This window comes from Apium graveolens, chromosome 2, assembly GCF_009905375.1.
Source record: "Apium graveolens cultivar Ventura chromosome 2, ASM990537v1, whole genome shotgun sequence".
NCBI lineage: Eukaryota > Viridiplantae > Streptophyta > Magnoliopsida > Apiales > Apiaceae > Apium > Apium graveolens.
Genome location: NC_133648.1, coordinates 137,025,756 through 137,050,700, shown reverse-complemented (window position 1 = coordinate 137,050,700; position 24,945 = coordinate 137,025,756). Strand labels below are relative to the sequence as shown.

At 34.9% G+C, this 24,945-nt stretch overlaps 2 protein-coding genes across 4 annotated transcripts; both read right to left on the bottom strand.

Annotated features, from left to right (window-relative positions):
- Positions 1-18,273: 18,273 nt before the first annotated feature.
- On the bottom strand, positions 18,274-18,750 carry LOC141693631 (uncharacterized). Its single transcript, XM_074498786.1, has one exon. The coding sequence runs from the start codon at positions 18,748-18,750 to the stop codon at positions 18,274-18,276; it is 477 nt and encodes a 158-aa protein (XP_074354887.1).
- Positions 18,751-19,836: 1,086 nt separating this feature from the next.
- Positions 19,837-24,705, bottom strand: LOC141707877 (sucrose-phosphatase 1-like). 3 transcript variants are annotated; one of them, XM_074511301.1, is made up of 9 exons: positions 24,503-24,705; positions 23,524-23,616; positions 23,152-23,451; positions 22,882-22,983; positions 22,511-22,705; positions 22,135-22,425; positions 21,246-21,432; positions 20,199-20,245; positions 19,837-20,117 (listed from the first exon to the last, which is right to left on the bottom strand). In XM_074511301.1, exons 2-9 carry the CDS (start codon positions 23,581-23,583, stop codon positions 20,022-20,024), a joined length of 1,278 nt encoding a protein of 425 aa, XP_074367402.1. In that variant the 5' UTR covers positions 23,584-23,616; positions 24,503-24,705; the 3' UTR covers positions 19,837-20,021. The 3 variants fall into 3 exon arrangements, with proteins under 3 accessions (XP_074367402.1, XP_074367401.1, XP_074367403.1); XM_074511300.1 differs by having other exon boundaries at positions 23,524-23,604; XM_074511302.1 differs by lacking the exon at positions 24,503-24,705 and adding an exon at positions 24,082-24,259 and having other exon boundaries at positions 23,524-23,604.
- Positions 24,706-24,945: the final 240 nt, after the last annotated feature.

The following is a 24,945-nucleotide window of genomic DNA, read 5'->3' as shown; positions in this document are numbered from 1 at the left end:
GAATAATGCAAAAATACAAAGAAATGGTATAAATAAAAGTCCTATAATTTTATAAAAATAAAAATGTGATTTTTGTGAGGTTTTTAACACCCAATGGGGCCTGGAAAAGTCATTTTTCGCAAAACGAGAAAATTTATAAAATGTCTAGATGTTCAGAATAAGGCGATGGTAAAAGCTGTTTGATGAAAAATAAGGCCCGTTATTTTATTTGAAATACTTGCTTTAAAATCATGGTTTGGGTCGTAAAACGTTTGAAATGAAAGCGATAAATGAAAAACAAAATATCTTAAAAATATCTTAAAAAATACCAGAATGACACAAAATGCACATAACACATAGCAATTAGGGTTTGACATATAATTTCACATAAATGACACATTAACACATATAATTTATTATAAATATGATATAATATAGACGTAAATTTCCCAGACGTTACAGGGGCGACCGCCTGGGATCTGGGGCGCCCGCCCAGGAAGCCGGAGCGGCCGCCCGGGGACGTAAAATTTAATACTGATTTTTACAATTCTTATTTTGATGGACTTCTGAGACGGCTGGTTCTTGTGGGCTTCTATATAAGTAGTTTTCAGAGACGTTTCACAGTGTGTGGTATTAAGCAAGGAGCAAGGAGAGAAGGAAGAATACCGTTTTAGCACATCGCAACGAAGAAGAGGAAGCATACATTTTCTTGTGATTCTTTTATTCGTTGTAACAGTGGATGCTAGTTTTCTTTACTTTGAACCTTATTACTCTTGTGACGTACTCTGGTTTTTAATAAGTATTTTTATTAGTTTATATTGTGTGTTATTATCATGTTTTCATATGAACTCATGATGACGATGAGTTCTATCATGGGCTAATCGTGATCATGGGGTCGTAGCGGATATATTATGGATTTCTTTAGTTAATTGTGTAATATCTTGGTGTGTGATGATTGTATGATATCTAGCATAGGTTGTGCTTATTCGTCTTATGTGCGTCGCGAACATATAAGATAGTGTGTTAATCTCTTGTGAAGCGGCAGTGAATCTTGAAATTTAGAACTTGCCATGCTAGCATAGGTTCATATATTGTATGCATGATTAGTGGGTAACTCTAACCGTTTTACTTGCCCTGTGTAATCATAATGAATAACTTGCGCTTAAATCGTTATGTTGTCAAATTCTATAGACATATAGGGTCTCAACATAATTGATGCATATTCAACTTCTATCTTAATTGTGGATGTTTGGTAGAATGGTAAGTGTACAACGAAAGTTGGCTTTTATCAGTTTCGTGTTATTCGATTAATATCATCACCATTACATGCTAAGGGTAATAACAATAACTATTGAAGGAAGTAATAATGAAGTTCTGATCTCAAGTGTGATTGATATTGTTAATTCAAGTGTTAATTAAGTGTTTTTATCTCGTAGTTAATTATAGTTAATAATTAGTAATCAACTTAAAGAGTTATTGTCTTGACATTGAGAAGTAATTATACATTGGTAAGTGAGTGTTAATTAAATATAATTAATCTGAGTCTCTGTGGGAACGAACTAGAAATCATTCTATATTACTTGCGAACACGTATACTTGCGTGAATTATTAGCGCGTGTTTTGTGCCTAACACAAAGTAACAGGTTGTTCCCTTATCCTGCTTCCCTTGCAACTGATGCTTGGGATTTTCACTTGCAATATCCTTACCTCTCTTTCTTTTCTTATCATGAGAGCTTGATGCCAAGTGAGCATTCTTAATCTTCTCTCGCAAAACCTTCTCTTCCTCTTGCACACAGTGTAAAATGAGCTCATTAAGAGTCCAGTTTTCCTTTTGAGTATTGTAACTCAACACAAAGTGTTCAAACTGAGGAGGCGGAGAAATAAGAACCAAGTGAAAAAGTAAATCATCCGAAAGTTCCAACTTGAGTTCCTTGAGTGTTCCAGCAAGATTAGACATCTCAATGATGTACTTTTTTATGTTCCCTTTTCCTTTATACTTCTTGGTCACGAGTTTTGACAAAAAATTACTCGTTTTAGCTTTCTCATTCTTAGCAAAATATTTCTCAATCTCGGAGAGGAACTTCTAGGCACTTGTGCTCTCAGCAATAAAAGCCCGAAAGCCAGTTGGAATCGTTCGCTTCATGATCGCCAGACACGTGCGATTAGAGCGTTCCTATTTCTCAATTTGATCCATTTTTGGATCATCCCAGTGGGAATTGGTTGCTATTTCCTTAGCGCAAAATCAAGATCCATACACCCAAGAATGATCTCAACATTCTCTTTCTACGTAGCATAGTTTGTCCCATTCAACATTGCAATCATACTCAATTGTTTGTCCCATTCAACATTGCAATCATACTCAATTGAGCAGAAGCAGATGTATCAGATGTAACAGAAGCAGTAACTGAAATAGAAAACGTAGTGCTCAAAACTAGTATATTTAATAATGTGATAAATTTTAAATATTGGCAACACCATCACAAGATACCTGGCGCAACATTAAATTTTAGTCTTTAGACAAAAAATTTAATTTGCAATTGGTACTCTCCACGCAATAATTAAGTATTAACACTTAATTTCTGTCAAATAATATGTATTTCTTTGGACCGACTTATTATTCACATGAAAAACTTAATATTGTCATGTACTTACTATTACAAGAATATATTAATTTTGGCCAAACGTTACCTTCCTCTGAGCCGATAAAAATTTGTATAAAATTAAATATTCTATCACCGTAATCATAATTTTAAATTAATCACTCTACACAAATGTAACACCCCCAAATCCGGGGTCGGGGATCCGGGTTGTCACGAGTTCCATTTCCCTTAATAACACCCAATCTTAATAAATAATCATCTACTCTGTACTGTGACCCCACAATAAACACACACACCAGAAGTTATAGTCTCAGAGATGAATATCCAAAAATAATCACAAGTCGTTTTATTCCACAATTATATGCCAATACACCTTAAACAGGTTTCTGAATAAATTTACATTTCTTTGCCATTATTATAATTCATAAATATACATAATCTGATACATCAAAAGTTGAAAGCCTAGCCTATTGGTAGTTCCTACCTCAGCTACAGCGACATCAACGCCTATAGGAAACTGCAGAACGTTTCCTATCCGCTCGTGAATTGGGAGCTTGGTCCTGTTCATCTTGTCTATCTGATGTTGTATGATGAAAGAAGAAAGCAAGGGTGAGCAGCAAGCCCACCAAAATAATATGTATAATGATTAACAATATATGAGCCTTCTCATAGTACTCATGAAAGTCTTGGTCAGAAGAAATGAACCAAGTTGATATCTTAATGCGATGAAGTCGCAAAATATTCAGTATATATATATACATATATACTTTTCAAAATATTGGAAGTCCTCTTCCATGCATAATACACACAGAGTTCCAGTGTATAACTGTATAAAAATATCGTTGCAAGGTGATCTCATATATCTAACCTTGTCTCAACGTTTTTGTGAAAATCTTTGTCATGCATAAGATAATCATTAACTAGATATAAGTTGAAAAGATGAAGTTACAAGATACTCCAATATACTTATATCTTTTCCGAATACTACTTGAACTACCACCGTTCAAGTTATAATTAGTTTCAAAAGTTCATCACATAGATGAGACTACAAGACAAGATTTGAATAGATTCAATCTTTGAATATCATTATAAATAATGAAGTTACGAGATACTTCATTAAGTCCCGATATATATATACACCTATATATATATATACATTTCATACACTCCTTGAAAGCCTCTGTTATGAAAATTATAAACAGAGTTGCAATATCCAATGAATTTGGAAAGGAGAAAACCTTGGCATAAACCTGATATCTTGCTGATCAGGCAAAGATACCAATAAGTAACCTTTTCTACTAGTAGATGGACGAATTCCCCACTGGTCATCACCCTGGTCGCAATAGGACCTTATGCTGGACTGCCACTCAGCCACTTATGCATTTGATGGACTCCCACTGAGCCACTTACACTTTCATGGACGCCCATGTTGCTTATGCCGACTCAATAGATGGACTTACTTCCCGAACCTTGGGTAAGTAATCAATTCATTTATCAAAACAGCAACCTCGTTGCGAATATAAAATACCCCACAGAGCCGGATCCCTCAGGTTTTGAGCGAGTATTTAAATCCCCTTTTTAAAAAGGAAGATCTTAAATATAAAAATGAGTTTTGGGATCCGCTCTAACTTTTAAAAATCATTTTGAAGACTCGAAAACACTTTAAAGAGTGTTTGGAGTAATGCTGATTTAATGAAGTAAATCAGTCCCAATATATTTAGAAAATGTCTGAATATTATTATTTAAATAATATTCCCATAAAGAATAGTCTTTATACAAATAATTGAAGTAGAAATTGTAAGACTTATACTTGAAATGAGTATTAAATAACCAAAGATATACTTATATGAAAGTACTATCTTTATTTGAATAATCGAAAATAAGTTTGATTATCGAAACATTTTTCTTTAATAAAATAAAGAATATTATTAAATAATAAGCGGAGTCATAATACCTCGAATGAATATTATAAATAATATTTATTAAATAAAATAACGGAGTCATACATCCTTAAATGAATATTCAATTAATAATCTTTAATAATATAACTGAGTCATAAGCCCTCGAATGAATATTCGAAATAATATTCAATAATAAAATAAAGGAGTCATAAGTCCTCGGATGAATATTTGAAATAATATTCAATAATAAAATAAAGGAGTCATAAGTCCTCGGATGAATATTCGAAATAATATTCAATAATAAAATAAAGGAGTCATAAGTCCTCGGATGAATATTCGAAATAATATTCAATAATAAAATAAAGTTATTGAATAAACCTTATTCGATTAATAGTTTTGAAAACTATAACCATATATATATAAATATATATATATATATAATCTACTCAGGATCCTCGACTCCCGGTTTTAGAAAATGTTTTCACCTTTGGGTCCCTATACTAAGGGTATATGCAAATTACTGTTATTCTCTAGCATAGGTATTATCAACTGAACCAACAGATATATTTGGAAAGAATACGAAACAGGCATGCATATATATACCATATCAGCATGCTTCAATATATCGCAACATTTGCTAATTAACCAACATGCATCTATCGCAAGATAATGCATATACATATATACATCACAACAACAGTATAACGGATAGAAAACTTGCCTGAGCGACTGGGGGTTACGAATGGCTCGGGACGAGTCTGGTAACCTATAAGCAACAAGTAAGTTGGAATTAAACCAAAGTCATTGTAAATCTATACTCTAACCAACTCAGACTCTAACGCTCGTTTTGCGCTTACTGATTCTCTAAAGTCACTCGAGTACCCTCGGCTCCACCATTTTTAATAATTTAACCATTACGAGTTTTAAGGTGATTCCTTCGCGAGTGTCTTACCAACTTCCTATTACACCTTACATAAATGTTTCATACTTCAATTAGTCCTTTAAGGTCTTTAACCTATGTTTCAAAGTAAGGTGAGGGGTAAGGGTTCGTTCGTGAAATGTCGTTACTTAAAATGGTCGTTTCTCCTAAACCGTACATCGGATTTAAGCGTACCACATATCAAAACGAAGCTCGTAACATGAACTATCTAATCATGGAAATGGTCAAAACCTAGCAGTGAGTTCACGGGTCCTGATGTTAAGAACAAAAGCAGTCTAAGGTAAATCGGGCATTACGACGGCTATGTTTACGCGATTACCAATATTTATACCACTCCAATTCCTTACCAATTCACTACAAACCACCCAACCATCAACAATACATAAAACACAATTTAGATCAAGGCAAAGTCAGTCCATAATCTCAAGGTTTTCCAACTCATTCAACCACAAACATGATCTACTAACCATAACTTAAGATTCATTAACCATTAACCAAGATTCATATCCAAAATCACCACAAATCCAACCAAACTATCTAACATACATGGATCTTGCTATACATACATGGATATTTCTATATATACATTAATCCATCCATAAACTCATCAAAACTCAAAGTTCAAACTATAAGTTAAAGGTGAAAGTTGTTTATACCTCCTTGAAGCTTCCTAACACAACCCAAGAGCTTTAAATGCCTAAAATAACCTTGATCATTGCTTGTATAACCTTAACATTTCATAAAAATGAAGAAAACTAACATTAGTTCTTGAAAGTTACTATTCATCATCACTTTTGATGATTTTTTTGCCTAGGTTAAGAATGGAATTTGGCTTTCAAACTTCTACCATGCATTCACTAGTAGGTAAGGAAGCTATGGTAATTACCTTGTGATTTTAGAGCAAGAGAAGCTAAGATTTGGTTTTTGAAGAAAACCAACCGAGAGTTTAGGTGGGGAGAAGAAGAAAGCTTGCTTGATTCTTGAATTCTAAAGTTTGTGAAATGATTTGCTTGGCTAGGATTAATCCTTGGTAAATATCTTCCTTTAACTTTAATAAAGTGATGACATCACCTCCATTACATCATCACAAGGACACTTGTCCAAACCTTATGGTTGGATGATGTCACAACCCACTAATCCCATCTGATTAGTGCTTAATTACTTGGCTAATGGTCGTTATCTGTTTTACGGTTCGCTTAGCTTTCGTTCTCGTTTATCGTTTGAGAGATCATACCCGGGATCTTATTACTTGGGTTCCCCTAAACCTTTCTCAATATTTTATATTCTTTTTATGATCCTCTCTTATAATCCTTGAATTTAAATCCTTTTAATCATGTTACCTTATACTCAATTATTTCGGTATCTGGTGGATTTTCGGGAAAAATCAAAGTGTTCGGATTTGGATTCTGACAATCTTTACATACACTTATATACCACATAGAGTACTAATAATATCTCAGAAGATCAATAAAAGAACCCCTACATAGTGTGGTATGAAAAGTTTTCTTATTCAGCATAATCAGCAAAATCACTATTCATAAGGGTTTAAAAAAATTCCAAAATTTGGGGTTATTACAGTCTCCCCTCCTTAAAAGGATTCCGTCCCGGAATCAGATAGAAAATGAATAGGGATACTCTCTTAACATTGCACTTTCTAACTCTCGAGTAAATTTTCCCATATTGTGGTTCTTCCATCAAACTCTGAATAGTTTGATAACCCTTCTCCTAAGCACTTATTCTTTTTCACTCTATAACCCTTCCTGGTTGCTCCATATAGGTTATGTCGGGTTGCACGTCTATGCGCTCATATGCCCCTATTTATCTGGCATCCGAATTACACTTCCTTAACATTGATACGTGGAACACGTTATGACTTGCTACATGTTCTGGGGTAAGGCTAGCTCATATGCTAACTTCCCAATACTTCTTAATATATCCAAGGGTCCAACAATTGGTGGACTTAGCTTTCCTTTTTTTCCGAATCTCATTAACCCCTTCCAAGGGAATACCTATAACAACACTAGGTCCCCTACTTCCCATTCCTTGTCCTTTCGTGTCAAATCAACATACTTTTTATGTCCATCTTGGGCTACTACCAGCCGTCCTCTGATTTGATCTATTATATCCTTGGTCCTTTAGACCACTACTGGTCTGAGCATCTTGCGCTCTACACTTCATCCTAACATAAGGGAGATCGACATTATCTTCCCTCAAGGATCTCATAAGGCGACATCTCGATAATGACATATGATCTATTGTCGTAAGAAACTCAATCCGTGTTAAGTGATCATTCCAATTTCTTTCAAGTCTATTGCACAGACTCTCATTATAGCTTTTAGCATTAGAGCTTTCGCTTCTCAATACCCATTATTTTCCAGTTCGTAATCGCTACTACCTTCCGTTCCTAATATTATACTGGTTATACTTTTGCTCGTTAGCGTTCTATAACCTTTTAATAACCTCTTCAACCTTAGTATCACGAATGTGTTTCCATTCCGAATACCACCACAACTTTACTACTTTTTTTCAGCTGCTTCTATCTTCGAAAGCTTAGTCCTTCATATAGAAGTAAAAGAATTTATTGAGAGATCACTATGATCATGAACACTTGTTATATCGCATAGTTAGTACAGAAGGTGGCCAGCCTTTAGTACTTAACAAGCAATTAAACAACATGTGGTATCCTACTAGGCTTCTATCACACAGATAGATAGTCATTCGGCAATACATCCCCTTCTGGAAGGGTTGTTCTTCTCAACTTACATGAAATGAAAATGAGAGAAAAGAACGAATTGAAGAGAATTGTATATATAAAAAACAATATACTGCCACAAAATATCTGGCTTGGAACCTACCTCTGAACTATAGAGGTTTGTCATAGGAGAACAAAACATATATATATTTATATCAACATCAAGTATTATAGCATCGTATTTCACATGCCTAAATATTTTTTCTATTCCGTCCATCATTCTATGGACCCATTCTCTTCCTCGAGCTTATACACAATCACCTTTGATACTCCCTCGATATCGAAAATCAAATCTGAGATCTCATTCTAGACATCATCGTTACTAGAATTCTATGCTTGCACCGTAACCTTCCTCATATAGTAATACGACTCTCTTTTGATAAGGAGGAATAAATATTCAATAGGTAAATAATCTACTTAATTAGTCTATTCAATGATAACTTATACATCACCACGACCCGATTAGTGGTACTCAATCTCAACATTCATTACAATACAACTCTCACAGTTGTTATTGTCTCATTATTCATAGACTTATTGGAGCATTACTATGGTCCACCACTGACCTACTGTAGTCATTCATTTTCCATGAAGTCTTAATAGCTAACCATACGGAGTCCATACATCTCGTATCTAATTCTTCTAAGGAGGTAACATGATCACCGTTCATGATTCATGAAGAACACTCCTGAACTTGATGTACTTACATGACATGAAGCAGATAAAATTGCAGAAGAGTTTCAGTCAAAGCAACGATAGCAGGTGAATACCATTCTTAATCGTATGCCTTAAATAGAAGACTTAAATCAAGGTTCGTCTAGTCCTTTTTGAAACATGGTCCTGGCTTATCTCAAGATAGTATCTTCTAAGATAAATAGCCCGCTCATGGCGATTACACAAATTAAACATTTACCAAACTACTATTACGATTGAGTATTGCACAATCATCAGAAGGAATGTCAATCTTCCGAACCGTAATACAACCTTCCCGGCTTCAACCATCATCATTGTATTCCTCTCGCACGAGCGCCTATAATTATTCTCTTACATTTAAAGTGTCGGTCACCTCTTTGGCCTTTCCTGATGGTAAAATTTCCTTACAGTCAATGTCATTTTAACCACCTCCAAATAAATTTTCTACCTTATTTCAATCACTGCTTTTGTGAACATGTTTTCCTTAAAATATGATGAGTAAAAAAAATATCACCATTTTTCCATAAGTTATTGCCTCAGTCTTTAGAGGTTAATCACTGTCACGATTGACTCTCGATCATACTTAGGACATCTTTTATCTTAGGTCCTAATTGCCCTGAACAATTTCGACCTTTACTGGTCCGATCCATACTTTCTCGTGGTTTAACACGTGCCTCACTTGGCATCAATATAATTACGTCATATTTCCTTTATCCACATTTCTATTCTTGAAAATTTTGAATTTTACCTTTCTCCTTGTAAAACCTCTAAGGTTATCCTTGAATCGTTCCTCCTGTATTCCCTAGATACAGGGCATATCAAAATACCATTTACTAATACTAAAACCATTGTCTATATACTTCTGAAAAATTTCTCCACTGATTCTTAAAGGTTGTTGTTACCTTAACCCTTTCCAAATCATACTGTCAAAACTCATACTGTCCCTATTAAGGGTGAAATGCCAACCTTTATGCATTCCCCTAGGATTCGTTTTAAGTTACCGATGTTCTATCCTTAATTCCACCTTTAAAAAGGTACAAGCATCCTTTCATGGATAAATCAAGTCATATATCCCTGATAAGGGTGCCTTATTCAATCATTCCCACCTCGATAGTATATGCCTAGTTTCACAATAACATCTGTATTCAAAATGAGGTCAATCAATATGGCCTCCAAAAGATAACAACGGTTATCCTCTTTTCTTGCCTAATTTGGTAACGATAATAAGGATGTTCTGGAAGATATTGGTCGTGTTCAACGTGAACCTCTTCTTAATAATTCCTTATTTACTTTTGTTATTTATCTCAACAGTCACCTCAATGTTGGGATATCTTTCATACATGGCGTCTCCCTTTCTGGGTATCAAGCCACCGATCTTACACTTCACATTCTTGAAGGTCACTTCCTTCATCCAATTTTTCCTAATTTCTTATTTTCTTGTCTCCTCAGTCTATCCGTGTCTCAATATTTATCCTTCAAACTATCTCAAGGTTTCCTCAAATCCTCCCAACTTACAGGGGATAAAATATATGTATCTCTTATTCCTTCAACCATCAATTTAACTCATGGTGAATCACCCTCATCCTGACGATTACATACTTTTCTATTTCTATTGCTACGAGTCTTTAGGGTTTCCTCATACCCAACTCCTTTATCATTCCTCACAATCTACTGCCTTTATATTCCTTTCCACTTCAGTTTCTTTTTTTTTTATTTTCCTTTCTCTTATCATTATTTCATAAACCAACACAACATAAGCATTAATTTCAAACATCCCGTCATTCTGGATTCGTGTCCTTAGAACGAATCTTGACAACTTTTACAACTTAGATTCATAATTCATCATACTCTTCTGCCTTTGTTCTGGCTCTAAAGCTTTTACACTATCTCCATAACCTTGGGAAATACCTTCCTGAAAACAATTGACTGAACTTAGATCAGTTTATTATAATCTCTTGCTCCGTGCCTTCCTTTGCCTTTCACCAGCGGGTGGCCTCTCTCTTAGGAGGGTAAGTGACAAAAACATTCTTTTGTGATTCGTCAATCATTTAGAATCTCAAATGATTCCTATATTTCCTTTAGCCAGGCTCTTGCCTCGACCGGGTCAGCTTGTTCCTTGGAACTCTGAGAGCTTAGCGACTTAAAGGTCCTGAAAGAATTTCTCACTGCATTATTTCCTCAGGGTGGTGGTTGGGGATAATAGTCTAAGTTCTGTCTAGAAAGGTCCATAAATTGTCGTATAGGAGTACCGTCTCGGGTCTCCTTTCCTTACTCGACTTATGTTTCCTTAGTCTGAAATGTTTCAACCTTCTCCCATAATCGGGGTTATCTTATACATTAAAAACCTTATTTTCCACTATATTATGTTATGGGTTCTTTCTTTCTTGATGGCGACCTCCCTGACTATCACGTTCAGGGTTTTGCTCTAAATCTTATTCCTCAAACTAGCTTTCATCTAAGATCTCATCTTTAAGCTCTTGAACATTTGGAACCCAAATTCTGTAGGAATACCTCATTATTCCCTTATCATCTTTCTCGGTATTAATCTCTTATTTATTTGTTGGCTCTATGCCTTCATTCATCACCTTTTCTGCCACAATATGTTCTTTTCCAATAATTCGGGTTGTATTGCAATCTCAAACAGCTTTTCGGTACCGGCTCCGGTTACCTTCACATCTATTTCCATTTTCTCAAAATCTCTTATAAACTCTCCCAAAGATATTATCATCTTGAGTCTCTCCTTTTTACTAAGGGCATCAGCCACCACATTGGCTTTCCCCGAATGATAAAGAATCTCCCAATCATAATTCTTGATTAGCTCTAACCATCTCCTCTGGCGCATGTTGAGCTCTTTCTGCCTGAAGATGCACTAGAGCACTTATGGCTTGTGTAAATCTCGTAGTTCTCTCCATACAAGTAGTGCCTCCAATCTTTAGGGCAAAACTATTGCCACGAGCCCAAGCTCATGGGTGGGGATATCGAATTTTATATTCCCTTAATTGTCTTGACACGTACGCGATTACCTTGTTGTGCTGTATAAGAAGCACCCTAATTCCTTATGCGAAGCGTCACTACACTTCACAAAATCTCATTTTCCATCGGGCAACGCCAACATAGGGAACGTCACCAACCTTTGCTCCGATTCTTAAAAGTTGTTCTCGCATTTCTCTGTCCATTCGAACTTCTCAGTCTTACGAGTAAGCCGCGTTAAAGGGGCTACTATCCTTACAAACTTGAACGAACCTCCGGTAGTGACCGGCCAATCCTACCTCTGGTAGTTTCCCTAACCATGGTTATCAATTCCTCAATGGTCCTTTATTCATTCTTGTCAGGATCCTCCATGGGATCCTCCTCAGCAACTGTCCCTTCTAGGACAACATCCTCAACCGTTACATCCTCAATATCAGCATCATCCGGTCCTGCGTTAGGACGCTCTATCGAATCCACAATCCGATCTCCAATTAGTAATAAAACATCATCGCGCTGTTACTCCTCAACCTCAGGGTTCGGTGTCCCGCTACCATATACGATAACGAACTACGCTTCTATCACGATATTTATAAGGGTTCCCATAAGGGTTTTAACTGTCAGTACTACGTTAGGTAGCCCGACTATGAACTTGGCAAGAGTTCTTATTATCTTAGTGAACTTATTATCTTAACGTCGCATCATCTCTGAGGTTTATAACGCTTAGCTCTGATACCACTTCTGTAACACCCCCAAATCCGGGGTCGGGGATCCGGGTTGTCACGAGTTCCATTTCCCTTAATAACACCCAATCTTAATAAATAATCATCTACTCTGTACTGTGACCCCACAATAAACACACACACCAGAAGTTATAGTCTCAGAGATGAATATCCAAAAATAATCACAAGTCGTTTTATTCCATAATTATATGCCAATACACCTTAAACAGGTTTCTGAATAAATTTACATTTCTTTGCCATTATTATAATTCATAAATATACATAATCTGATACATCAAAAGTTGAAAGCCTAGCCTATTGGTAGTTCCTACCTCAGCTACAGCGACATCAACGCCTATAGGAAACTGCGGAACGTTTCCTATCCGCTCGCGAATTGGGAGCTTGGTCCTGTTCATCTTGTCTATCTGATGTTGTGTGATGAAAGAAGAAAGCAAGGGTGAGCAGCAAGCCCACCAAAATAATATGTATAATGATTAACAATATATGAGCCTTCTCATAGTACTCATGAAAGTCTTGGTCAGAAGAAATGAACCAAGTTGATATCCCAATGCGATGAAGTCGCAAAATATTCAGTATATATATATACATATATACTTTTCAAAATATTGGAAGTCCTCTTCCATGCATAATACACACAGAGTTCCAGTGTATAACTGTATAAAAATATCGTTGCAAGGTGATCTCATATATCTAACCTTGTCTCAACGTTTTTGTGAAAATCTTTGTCATGCATAAGATAATCATTAACTAGATATAAGTTGAAAAGATGAAGTTACAAGATACTCCAATATACTTATATCTTTTCCGAATACTACTTGAACTACCACCGTTCAAGTTATAATTAGTTTCAAAAGTTCATCACATAGATGAGACTACAAGACAAGATTTGAATAGATTCAATCTTTGAATATCATTATAAATAATGAAGTTACGAGATACTTCATTAAGTCCCGATATATATATACACCTATATATATACATTTCATACACTCCTTGAAAGCCTCTGTTATGAAAATTATAAACAGAGTTGCAATATCCAATGAATTTGGAAAGGAGAAAACCTTGGCATAAACCTGATATCTTGCTGATCAGGCAAAGATACCAATAAGTAACCTTTTCTACTAGTAGATGGACGAATTCCCCACTGGTCATCACCCTGGTCGCAATAGGACCTTATGCTGGACTGCCACTCAGCCACTTATGCATTTGATGGACTCCCACTGAGCCACTTACACTTTCATGGACGCCCATGTTGCTTATGCCGACTCAATAGATGGACTTACTTCCCGAACCTTGGGTAAGTAATCAATTCATTTATCAAAACAGCAACCTCGTTGCGAATATAAAATACCCCACAGAGCCGGATCCCTCAGGTTTTGAGCGAGTATTTAAATCCCCTTTTTAAAAAGGAAGATCTTAAATATAAAAATGAGTTTTGGGATCCGCTCTAACTTTTAAAAATCATTTTGAAGACTCGAAAACACTTTAAAGAGTGTTTGGAGTAATGCTGATTTAATGAAGTAAATCAGTCCCAATATATTTAGAAAATGTCTGAATATTATTATTTAAATAATATTCCCATAAAGAATAGTCTTTATACAAATAATTGAAGTAGAAATTGTAAGACTTATACTTGAAATGAGTATTAAATAACCAAAGATATACTTATATGAAAGTACTATCTTTATTTGAATAATCGAAAATAAGTTTGATTATCGAAACATTTTTCTTTAATAAAATAAAGAATATTATTAAATAATAAGCGGAGTCATAATACCTCGAATGAATATTATAAATAATATTTATTAAATAAAATAACGGAGTCATACATCCTTAAATGAATATTCAATTAATAATCTTTAATAATATAACTGAGTCATAAGCCCTCGAATGAATATTCGAAATAATATTCAATAATAAAATAAAGGAGTCATAAGTCCTCGGATGAATATTTGAAATAATATTCAATAATAAAATAAAGGAGTCATAAGTCCTCGGATGAATATTCGAAATAATATTCAATAATAAAATAAAGGAGTCATAAGTCCTCGGATGAATATTCGAAATAATATTCAATAATAAAATAAAGTTATTGAATAAACCTTATTCGATTAATAGTTTTGAAAACTATAACCATATATATATAAATATATATATATATATAATCTACTCAGGATCCTCGACTCCCGGTTTTAGAAAATGTTTTCACCTTTGGGTCCCTATACTAAGGGTATATGCAAATTACTGTTATTCTCTAGCATAGGTATTATCAACTGAACCAACAGATATATTGGAAAGAATACGAAACAGGCATGCATATATATACCATATCAGCATGCTTCAAATATATCGCAACATTTGCTAATTAACCAACATGCATCTATCGCAAGATAATACATATACATATATACATCACAACAACAGTATAACGGATAGAAAACTTGCCTGAGCGACTGGGGGTTACGAATGGCTCGGGACGAGTCTGGTAACCTATAAGCAACAAGTAAGTTGGAATTAAACCAAAGTCATTGTAAATCTATACTCTAACCAACTCAGACTCTAACGCTCGTTTTGCGCTTACTGATTCTCTAAAGTCACTCGAGTACCCTCGGCTCCACCATTTTTAATAATTTAACCATTACGAGTTTTAAGGTGATTCCTTCGCGAGTGTCTTACCAACTTCCTATTACACCTTACATAAATGTTTCATACTTCAATTAGTCCTTTAAGGTCTTTAACCTATGTTTCAAAGTAAGGTGAGGGGTAAGGGTTCGTTCGTGAAATGTCGTTACTTAAAATGGTCGTTTCTCCTAAACCGTACATCGGATTTAAGCGTACCACATATCAAAACGAAGCTCGTAACATGAACTATCTAATGATGGCAATGGTCAAAACCTAGCAGTGAGTTCACGGGTCCTGATGTTAAGAACAAAAGCAGTCTAAGGTAAATCGGGCATTACGACGGCTATGTTTACGCGATTACCAATATTTATACCACTCCAATTCCTTACCAATTCACTACAAACCACCCAACCATCAACAATACATAAAACACAATTTAGATCAAGGCAAAGTCAGTCCATAATCTCAAGGTTTTCCAACTCATTCAACCACAAACATGATCTACTAACCATAACTTAAGATTCATTAACCATTAACCAAGATTCATATCCAAAATCACCACAAATCCAACCAAACTATCTAACATACATGGATCTTGCTATACATACATGGATATTTCTATATATACATTAATCCATCCATAAACTCATCAAAACTCAAAGTTCAAACTATAAGTTAAAGGTGAAAGTTGTTTATACCTCCTTGAAGCTTCCTAACACAACCCAAGAGCTTTAAATGCCTAAAATAACCTTGATCCTTGCTTGTATAACCTTAACATTTCATAAAAATGAAGAAAACTAACATTAGTTCTTGAAAGTTACTATTCATCATCACTTTTGATGATTTTTTTGCCTAGGTTAAGAATGGAATTTGGCTTTCAAACTTCTACCATGCATTCACTAGTAGGTAAGGAAGCTATGGTAATTACCTTGTGATTTTAGAGCAAGAGAAGCTAAGATTTGGTTTTTGAAGAAAACCAACCGAGAGTTTAGGTGGGGAGAAGAAGAAAGCTTGCTTGATTCTTGAATTCTAAAGTTTGTGAAATGATTTGCTTGGCTAGGATTAATCCTTGGTAAATATCTTCCTTTAACTTTAATAAAGTGATGACATCACCTCCATTACATCATCACAAGGACACTTGTCCAAACCTTATGGTTGGATGATGTCACAACCCACTAATCCCATCTGATTAGTGCTTAATTACTTGGCTAATGGTCGTTATCTGTTTTACGGTTCGCTTAGCTTTCGTTCTCGTTTATCGTTTGAGAGATCATACCCGGGATCTTATTACTTGGGTTCCCCTAAACCTTTCTCAATATTTTACATTCCTTTTATGATCATCTCTTATAATCCTTGAATTTAAATCTTTTTAATCATGTTACCTTATACTCAATTATTTCGGTATCTGGTGGATTTTCGGGAAAAATCAAAGTGTTCGGATTTGGATTCTGACAATCTTTACATACACTTATATACCACATAGAGTACTAATAATATCTCAGAAGATCAATAAAAGAACCCCTACATAGTGTGGTATGAAAAGTTTTCTTATTCAGCATAATCAGCAAAATCACTATTCATAAGGGTTTAAAAAAATTCCAAAATTTGGGGTTATTACAACAAAAAGGTCATTTTGGCGAAATATTACTTCAATCAATTAATTTAAAAAATATTTGATCATTTAAATAAATAAGTTAACAATAATTTGCCAATAATAAAAAATTAAACCTACAAATATATGTATTTTTTATTGTACTGTGTGAACCCAGAAATAAATAATATAAGTGTATACAGAGGCACTGTAATTTTGTAATTTACATGACTCCAAAATCTGCATTATTAGCCTTTGATATTGGCGAAAAACCAAGCCAACGTAAGCACCGGGCTAGCGAAACGGCGTATATCAACACTTTATTCACAATTTACTACACTACCGAAAAAAAACCTTATGCGGCTGTAAATCCATAATCGACAGTTATATGTTTTAAAATCATGGACCAAAATCAAGACAATATTACACCCAGGAGCAATCGAGCATATTTGCTTTATGCGTGAATATATGTATATATAATAAAAACTTGAACAAAATCACACAATCAAGTAAAAGCATTTCATGTGCCAACAAATAAACCAAACTGTATCCGGAACATACACATCAAACGCCCCAATCTCCAAACAAACAAGAATTATAATTCCGATAACTAAAATATAAAGAAAACTCCGGTGACAACTGATACAATATAACAATTCTATAAATACATAATTTTCTAGAATAGAGATAATTACCGTAATTATTATATCTAATTATCGAGATTAAACCGAAGGTAGAAGTGTACATAAATCCATAAGACGATGATTGCCACGGTATCTGAATCTGTATAATGTTCTCGATTATCGTTTTTCTCAATCAAATAATCTTTATGGATTTCAAATATCTCTTTTTGATGGATAGAAGATAAGTCGTTACGTATTTGATACATTGGGACTGTTATTAGATATTCACTTATTAAGTTCATATAACAAATTAAAATAAAATTGATTTTTCATATTTGATCACTTAATTTAATCTAATAAAATAATAATTAATATAATTGATATATTTATATGTAACCATAATTAAAATAATAATGACATCTCTGCCATAACTACCACACCAAATGAATCAAATTGCATTAGAAATCGACAGATAAGCGAATCCATTAATTCAAGAATCATATAATCGTAACTTATTAGAACATATACTAGCGCTTATGCAAATAACACTTAATTTCTATTTGACAAAATCAAAGCATTGCTTCAATACGAGAAACAATCCATAAACATCACACGTGTTAAGCACAAATCTAAATTCAACACGAATGTACATAATCAAAACTATGAAAACGATCAGTATCGCCTCCTCCCTGCTTATAGCAGATACCTAAATAAGTGATGAGGGGAACATATACAATTAACTAAAATATATAGATCCCCGTATTTCATAATCAAACAAATTACATAATATGTTGTATGATAGGATACATGAATTAAATAATGGCTACATCATAGCAGCTGACCACGGTTCGATATCAACATGTTATCGGCTAAAAGTTACAAGCCTCTGAGAAGGACTCCTCCAGAAACCAGTCTGATAAAACTGTTCCCACATTTCCTTCTCTAGCTTCATCATACCATCATCCTTCCCCAGTGCCTTTGACGACGCATCATCATTTTTCTCCATAGCTTTCACCATCATCACCGAATCACCACTCAACATGGTACGAACCTCAACCTCCTTACCAGAACCAGGAAGCAGGCGTTCTTTCTTCATGATCCTCCGTCGCCTCTTATGCCTCAAAGCCTTCCGAAACAGCCCTGCAGGAACCTTGTACATAACTACGACCAGCAAATTCAAAACACTGCATGGACAACAGCATGCAACTGCTGCACATTCTGCTGTTGCACCGCCTGCCACCTCCTTTAAACGCTTTCCAGACGACGGATTAATGTTCGAAGAAGAGGAACGGAGTAGTGACTGGTTCCGGTTCAGAGAAGGTGAATCAAGGACCGTCATGGTTTTCCGAAAATTCAAGAATGTTAAATAGAGGTCGTGGTGCTCGGCCGTGTTGGACACGGCGAGACAACTGCGATGGAGAAAAAAAACAGAGTAATCTAATTTGTTATGCAGAAAATTCATGCGTGAAATGCTCCGATGTTTAGGTGTTTGTGTTTGTATTCACCTGATACATTTGTTGTTTTTTGTGCGATTTGAGCTGGGACAATATGTATTTGTTTTAATAAATTTAGTTTTTATGTGGTTGTGTTTTTTACGTCATTGAAATATATTGTTGTAAAAAATTATTTGACAAGGCTCCTGCTAGCCAATACAACTGAAACAAAAAGGTTAAGAAATTATAAAAGGAATATTAAATTTTGAGCAGTCCTACGTTTCTCCAAATTTTTTATCAAATGACGTATTTTAATTTTTTTATCAAATAACGTGATAAACACACGACATACTTTAATTTGTGGACGAATATTAATACACGCTGGTCTCCTAATACATGACATGATTGAACTTGTGGACGCATATTAATTCCAGTGAAATCTCATATTATATTTAGAAAAGTTACTATTTATTACACATCAATATTTGGAAACAAAAATTGGGAACCTAGCATTTTGACATTTTCGTACGCACATGAGCGAGACCCGATCTCTGATTTTGTCTAATAAATATTTCTTCCTTGGTACAAGAATATCTAACTTTCCCCTGCAAAACTATGAAAGTTTGACATCCAGATTATTCCACCACTGAAAAGGGTCCGCCACTTTCGGTTTCATGTCTGTACTAGGCTTTTGTTTTCAGTGGTTGTATTGGACTTCACTTAACATCAACCAAGTACCAACCCATTTTCTCCAAAGGCAGACTGTAACCCGTGAAGCAGTGAGATCAGTAGAGTAACCTGACCTAAATTTCCCTATTGCAAAAAGCAAAGACAATATCTTCGAGAAAATTGCGGTTTCAAGAAAAAAAGCAAGGGCACTTGTTAAAATCAATAAAATTTTGGAAATGCACTTGTGCAACTGATTGACATATACAGTATAGGGCACAAAATGCCGATTTTGTGTTCTTTCACCTCACTTCGGAAATAGGAAATGAAAATTAATCAACTATCGATAATATTTTTGCTGCTTGTTTATAATACATTGTAAGTTGTAACTAGCAACTTGTACAGCATCATCACAAGGAAATTGCGTCCATAATGTGATTATTATATATTATTTATGCAAAAACAGAGATTGTATATAACTAGATCTTCAATGTCTTGCCTTGGCCACTAGCTAGAAGAACCAAAGTGCCTGATCACTTGCCGAGGCTCCAGTCAACCATGTTTGATGCACTTGGAGCCAAGTGAGTCCTTGTGAAATACTCGCATCCTGAGAGAAACAGAAAGATAGTTTAAACACACATATTTTGCTTAGATTTTGTTCTTGTATACATGACACGCTTGATCTTACCTTTGAACTTAATAATGCAGTGGTCAAGCAGCCAGATTGCTCTTCGCCTACACAATTTGTAGTCATTAGGGAGGTACAGTTGTACACAATGAACAATATTGCAACATTAATTATGATGTTTTCCCCAAATTAGCGCAGTAAACATGTGATTATGGTTTAGGCATTGGCGTGACTTTTTTTCACACGAGTATTTTACCTGGGAATCTTAAAACAAAATCAATACCTAAGGCTGACGTGTTTGAGCTAGTGGGTAAAATATCTCTTAATATTTACAAGCACCCCCTACTCCCCTGAACTAAACAGAAATTTAAATAGACGTGTTCATAGAATTACAGACATACACTTTTACCATCTTAAAGATCCTCTTTAAATATCGAAATGTAAGTAACATAACCCCAATACTTTGACCTACATATACACAATTATTTTAAACATTAATACCTTAAGTCGTAAACCATCGCCACTTGTACTTTCTATTAGGTTTCTGTTTACAAGTGGGCAGGTAACATGCACTAAGTTTTACCTATTACAAAATTCTTTAACTTTGTTGCAGATAATTATAAATTTGGTTTATCATCTAGAATACGTATGTCATTCTCACTGCAAAAGCGACAACCATGCTTAGGTGCTCGGGCAGTATTTTCGGTGCAGTGCACACCTTAAGCTTAGAAACAGTTAAATTAAGTTTTGGCACACACTTGATTCTATACCACTTAGTTCTGAGAAATGACAATATGCCACATCAAATTGTATTTACGAATACAAGAACAGTTTTTATAAAAAAAAAACGCTTCGTATCTGTGTCCATTCAAGGTGGCCATTTCCTATGTACTTAAAAAAATCTGGTGAAAGTATCGCCGGCAATGGCATACTTGAGATTGCTGGTGACATAGTTTTAGTAATCTAACTGTTGTCTTAATTATGTGTGTGTATCTAAGATGATAACGCAGAAAAATTTGAATTAATCATAAACATCAACTGATAAACTAATATTAAACAAAATGACAGGCAATGGGAAAAATTAAGACATAGGGAAAGGTCGCTTACCAGATATCTCCCACTTCTTAAATCTCACAATCCAGATGTCTGAACTAACCTGGGTGGAGAAAACTTGATCCACCCAAATCCGATAATGCTTCCCTTGTTTGTCTCCATAACACTGCCTCAATGCATCTACACAATCGTGAAGAGGTTTCTCAAAACCAGATGGGTGGACATAAAAACCGCATGGACCCTGAGAACAATATAAAGCATCATGAATAAGTGTAACCAGAGTTACACAAAAAGACTAACATAAGAAGCCTCTGCAATGCAGGAAACAGCAAATCAAGGCAAATTCTAACAGTACAAACTACTGACTGATGGAGAAACTCTGATAATTAAAATTTTGAAAGTGGCAAGTGTATAAGAATCAACAACATACAGATAATCTGCTCAGATATACAATAATAAATTAACCACAAAGTAAACACTGAAATGCATTTAACTAATCTGACCAGTAGCACAGTGGCAGAACCCAGCAGAAGATAAACATTATTATGAAAACATTATGATGCAAAGTTATACATTTCCTAATCTTGATCCTCACGTGAACTTAATATAAACAAATGAAAAAATCAGACCAAAAATTAAACAATACAAATAAAAAATTTGAGGTTACAGCAGCACAACTCCCATCTTCTAAGAAGTTCATCTTATATCGAAGTATGACTATCATAGTTCACATCAGTTCTCATTGAGTCATAGCCTTAAATGAACCTAAGAAAAGAGCATGTTAGTGCAAATTACCTGCTAATTAGACTCATATAAAAGAATCTAAAGCAACTAAGCTTGCATAATTTTAGGCATACACATATCGCAAGTGTACACGTGGCATTGGCATGTTAATGTTTTTAAATGTACAGGGGTAACTGCAGATAACAGAGAAAAGACGTACACAAACTGCTTTCAGATTTGACAAATAAATCTCAGACTTCTCAGCCTCCGCACGCCTCCATCTCTCAAAAAACAAGTAAAATTTAACTACTTCATATGCAGGATCGAATTTCTCTAGATTTGTATCTGAAAGGTCAGTGACATCTCTGGGTGATATATTTGGGCCTAGATTAAAATGACCAATGGCTTGTATGATACCCCCTGCACACCTCTCTGTTGCATGAATTATATTTGGGTTGTCTTTAGCATTTGCAGCATGCCACTGCAACAATTCTTCCTGGGCATTACTGACCTGTAAAAGAAGGAATCCCCTTTACAAAAAGATAAGGAATCTCAAAAACAAAAACGATAAATGATCAGGTAGAAGAAATACTAACCATGACTCCATATACTTCTGGAATGCTGAAAAGCTCAGCATCATTGCCAGAGTCACCACAAGCAAGAGTATTTTTAGGAAGTTTTCCTTTGGCCCTTAACGTTTTTAGCAGATATGCAAGAGCTTGTCCTTTTCCAGCACCTTGTGGCAGTATATCCAGATCTATCCCTCCACTGTATATTATTTTAACATCCAACTACAGAGAGCAAAGAAGAATCACAAGGAAGAGAAAGGAGCGCCTTATTTTAGTATCACAGTTACAGGTAACACTCTATACAGTTGAGTGGGACGAGAGGAAAGAATAAGATCAACAAAACTATGAAGTGACGCAGCAACAATAATTATCAAGATTGCAACTCGAAGCAAACTTACCCCATGTTTTACGAAACATTCAGAAAGAGCTTTTGTTACTTCTGCTGCCTTGTCTTTCTTAATATAAAAGCTAACCTTGTGCGGCCTTTGTTCAGTTTCGGGCTGCATGACCCAAATAAAACAATTGTATTAAAATTCAATCTATATAGTAACATGCTAAAACATGGCCATCATATCAAATCTTTTCATATTTTTAAATGAAAATGCACACCCATACGCTCAGTACTCCTGAATACCAAAATTACACATTGTACAAAGCACAGATTATACCTGAAGAGTAAGTTCAGGATGCTTGCTTGCCTCCACTAAGACGATCTTCTTGTCCCACTTTTGATTTAATATTTCAACCCAACCATCATCTGGAGTCATAGAATTTCCATATGTGATCTCAGTTCCAACGGACATTATGGTAATATCAGGTGTTAGCATAGGCTTCTCTTTCCTCAACTCCTTGTACAATGTAAGCGACCTTCCAGTTGAGAACACTAGCAAAGAATCCTCGCGATACTTGGCTTCCCACAGGGCATTAAACCGTAGCAAAGAAAGATTTTCAGGATCATGATGATCGACCTATAAAGCAACTTTCCCAATAAGACACAGAAGTAACAATATAAAATATTAAGCAAAACCCTTATTGCTTACCATTGTATGATCAAGATCAGAAACTATCATAAGGCGTGCGGATCCCTTCATCCTATCCATGATTACCTAGATCGCCTTGACCTGTAAAATGTTCTATTTTTAATAACATAAAGGTTATGTTATTAAAGCAGTTAAATAATTATAACAGGGAAGGGGGAACCACGAAACTAGTAAAACCCAGGGAGATGGTGGGAATAATAGTGCCCCAAAATGAATTAGAATGTTATCAAAAAACTGTCCATAAATTATTTTTAAAGGATTACGTAGGACACAATGAGGATCAATTCAACATAATCCAATGGTACATGGGAATAGCAATTACATATCAAATATGTGGTCATAGTTCAGGGAAAGAATCAATGCTAGCTACATCTAACACTTTCCTTGAGTTACTTTTTAGAAAAACAAAAAAACGCTTACCGTAAGAAGACCAGAACTTATGTAAACTGCTAATGAATTAAAACAAAGCACGTCCTTTTCTAAGAATATTATCCGTACTTTAGGGAACAAATCTTTATAATCTACAATGCACTACATAACCAACAAAAGCACACAGACATTTCCGTGCTGCAACTGAGTGCTAGTTTAAGGCTTAAAACTTGAACTACGTCTCGTGTCGTAAATCATATTATAACCACCAATCCAGTAACAAGCATTTCCAAAGGGCATATCCACAACTTTCAACCCCCAAGTATGCCAAAACATATGCGAAATCACACACAACTTCACTCCTCCACTTGCAAAAAAAAAAATACTTAATCAAGCTATCATCCAATTTGCAGATATGGGTTCTGAATAAAGATTGATTCTAGTGATTACCCACAAAACATAAATTAAAACCAGTACCTAACAAAAAAAATGAAAACTTAATGAAATCAAGAAGAACTTGATTTACAAAACCCGCATCAAATTCTACAAAAAGGGCATACTAAATCACACAGCATAATACATATCTGAGTGAGAGAAAGAAAGCACATACCAGACAAGAAAAATGTTGAAAGATGGAATAACTGAAAATTGGGTGAAGTGGGGGGATAATATGAATATATTTTGGCCTTTAAATTGGTTGCAGATAATAAAATAGATACAGTGTGTGTGTGTTATATTTGTAGTGATTAAGTGATTATTGTGACACCCAGGGAGAGCATTGGATCCATATTCTTTGGCGCTTCTTTTGTAAAGCAACTACGTTGATTGATTTTTCAGAATATTATTTTGTGTGTGCACCTTTAATATTCTTTGTCATGTTACTTGATTTTTATATATATATATTTTTTTTTTGCTAAATGATTTTTATATTTATTTAGGATATTTTAAAAATATATCCTATAGTATATTCGCTATAATAAAAATTTTGAAATTTATGTTTGAAATTTATTAGAAGATCTTGTTATGTTGGTGTAGTGTTGCACAGTCCCCGTA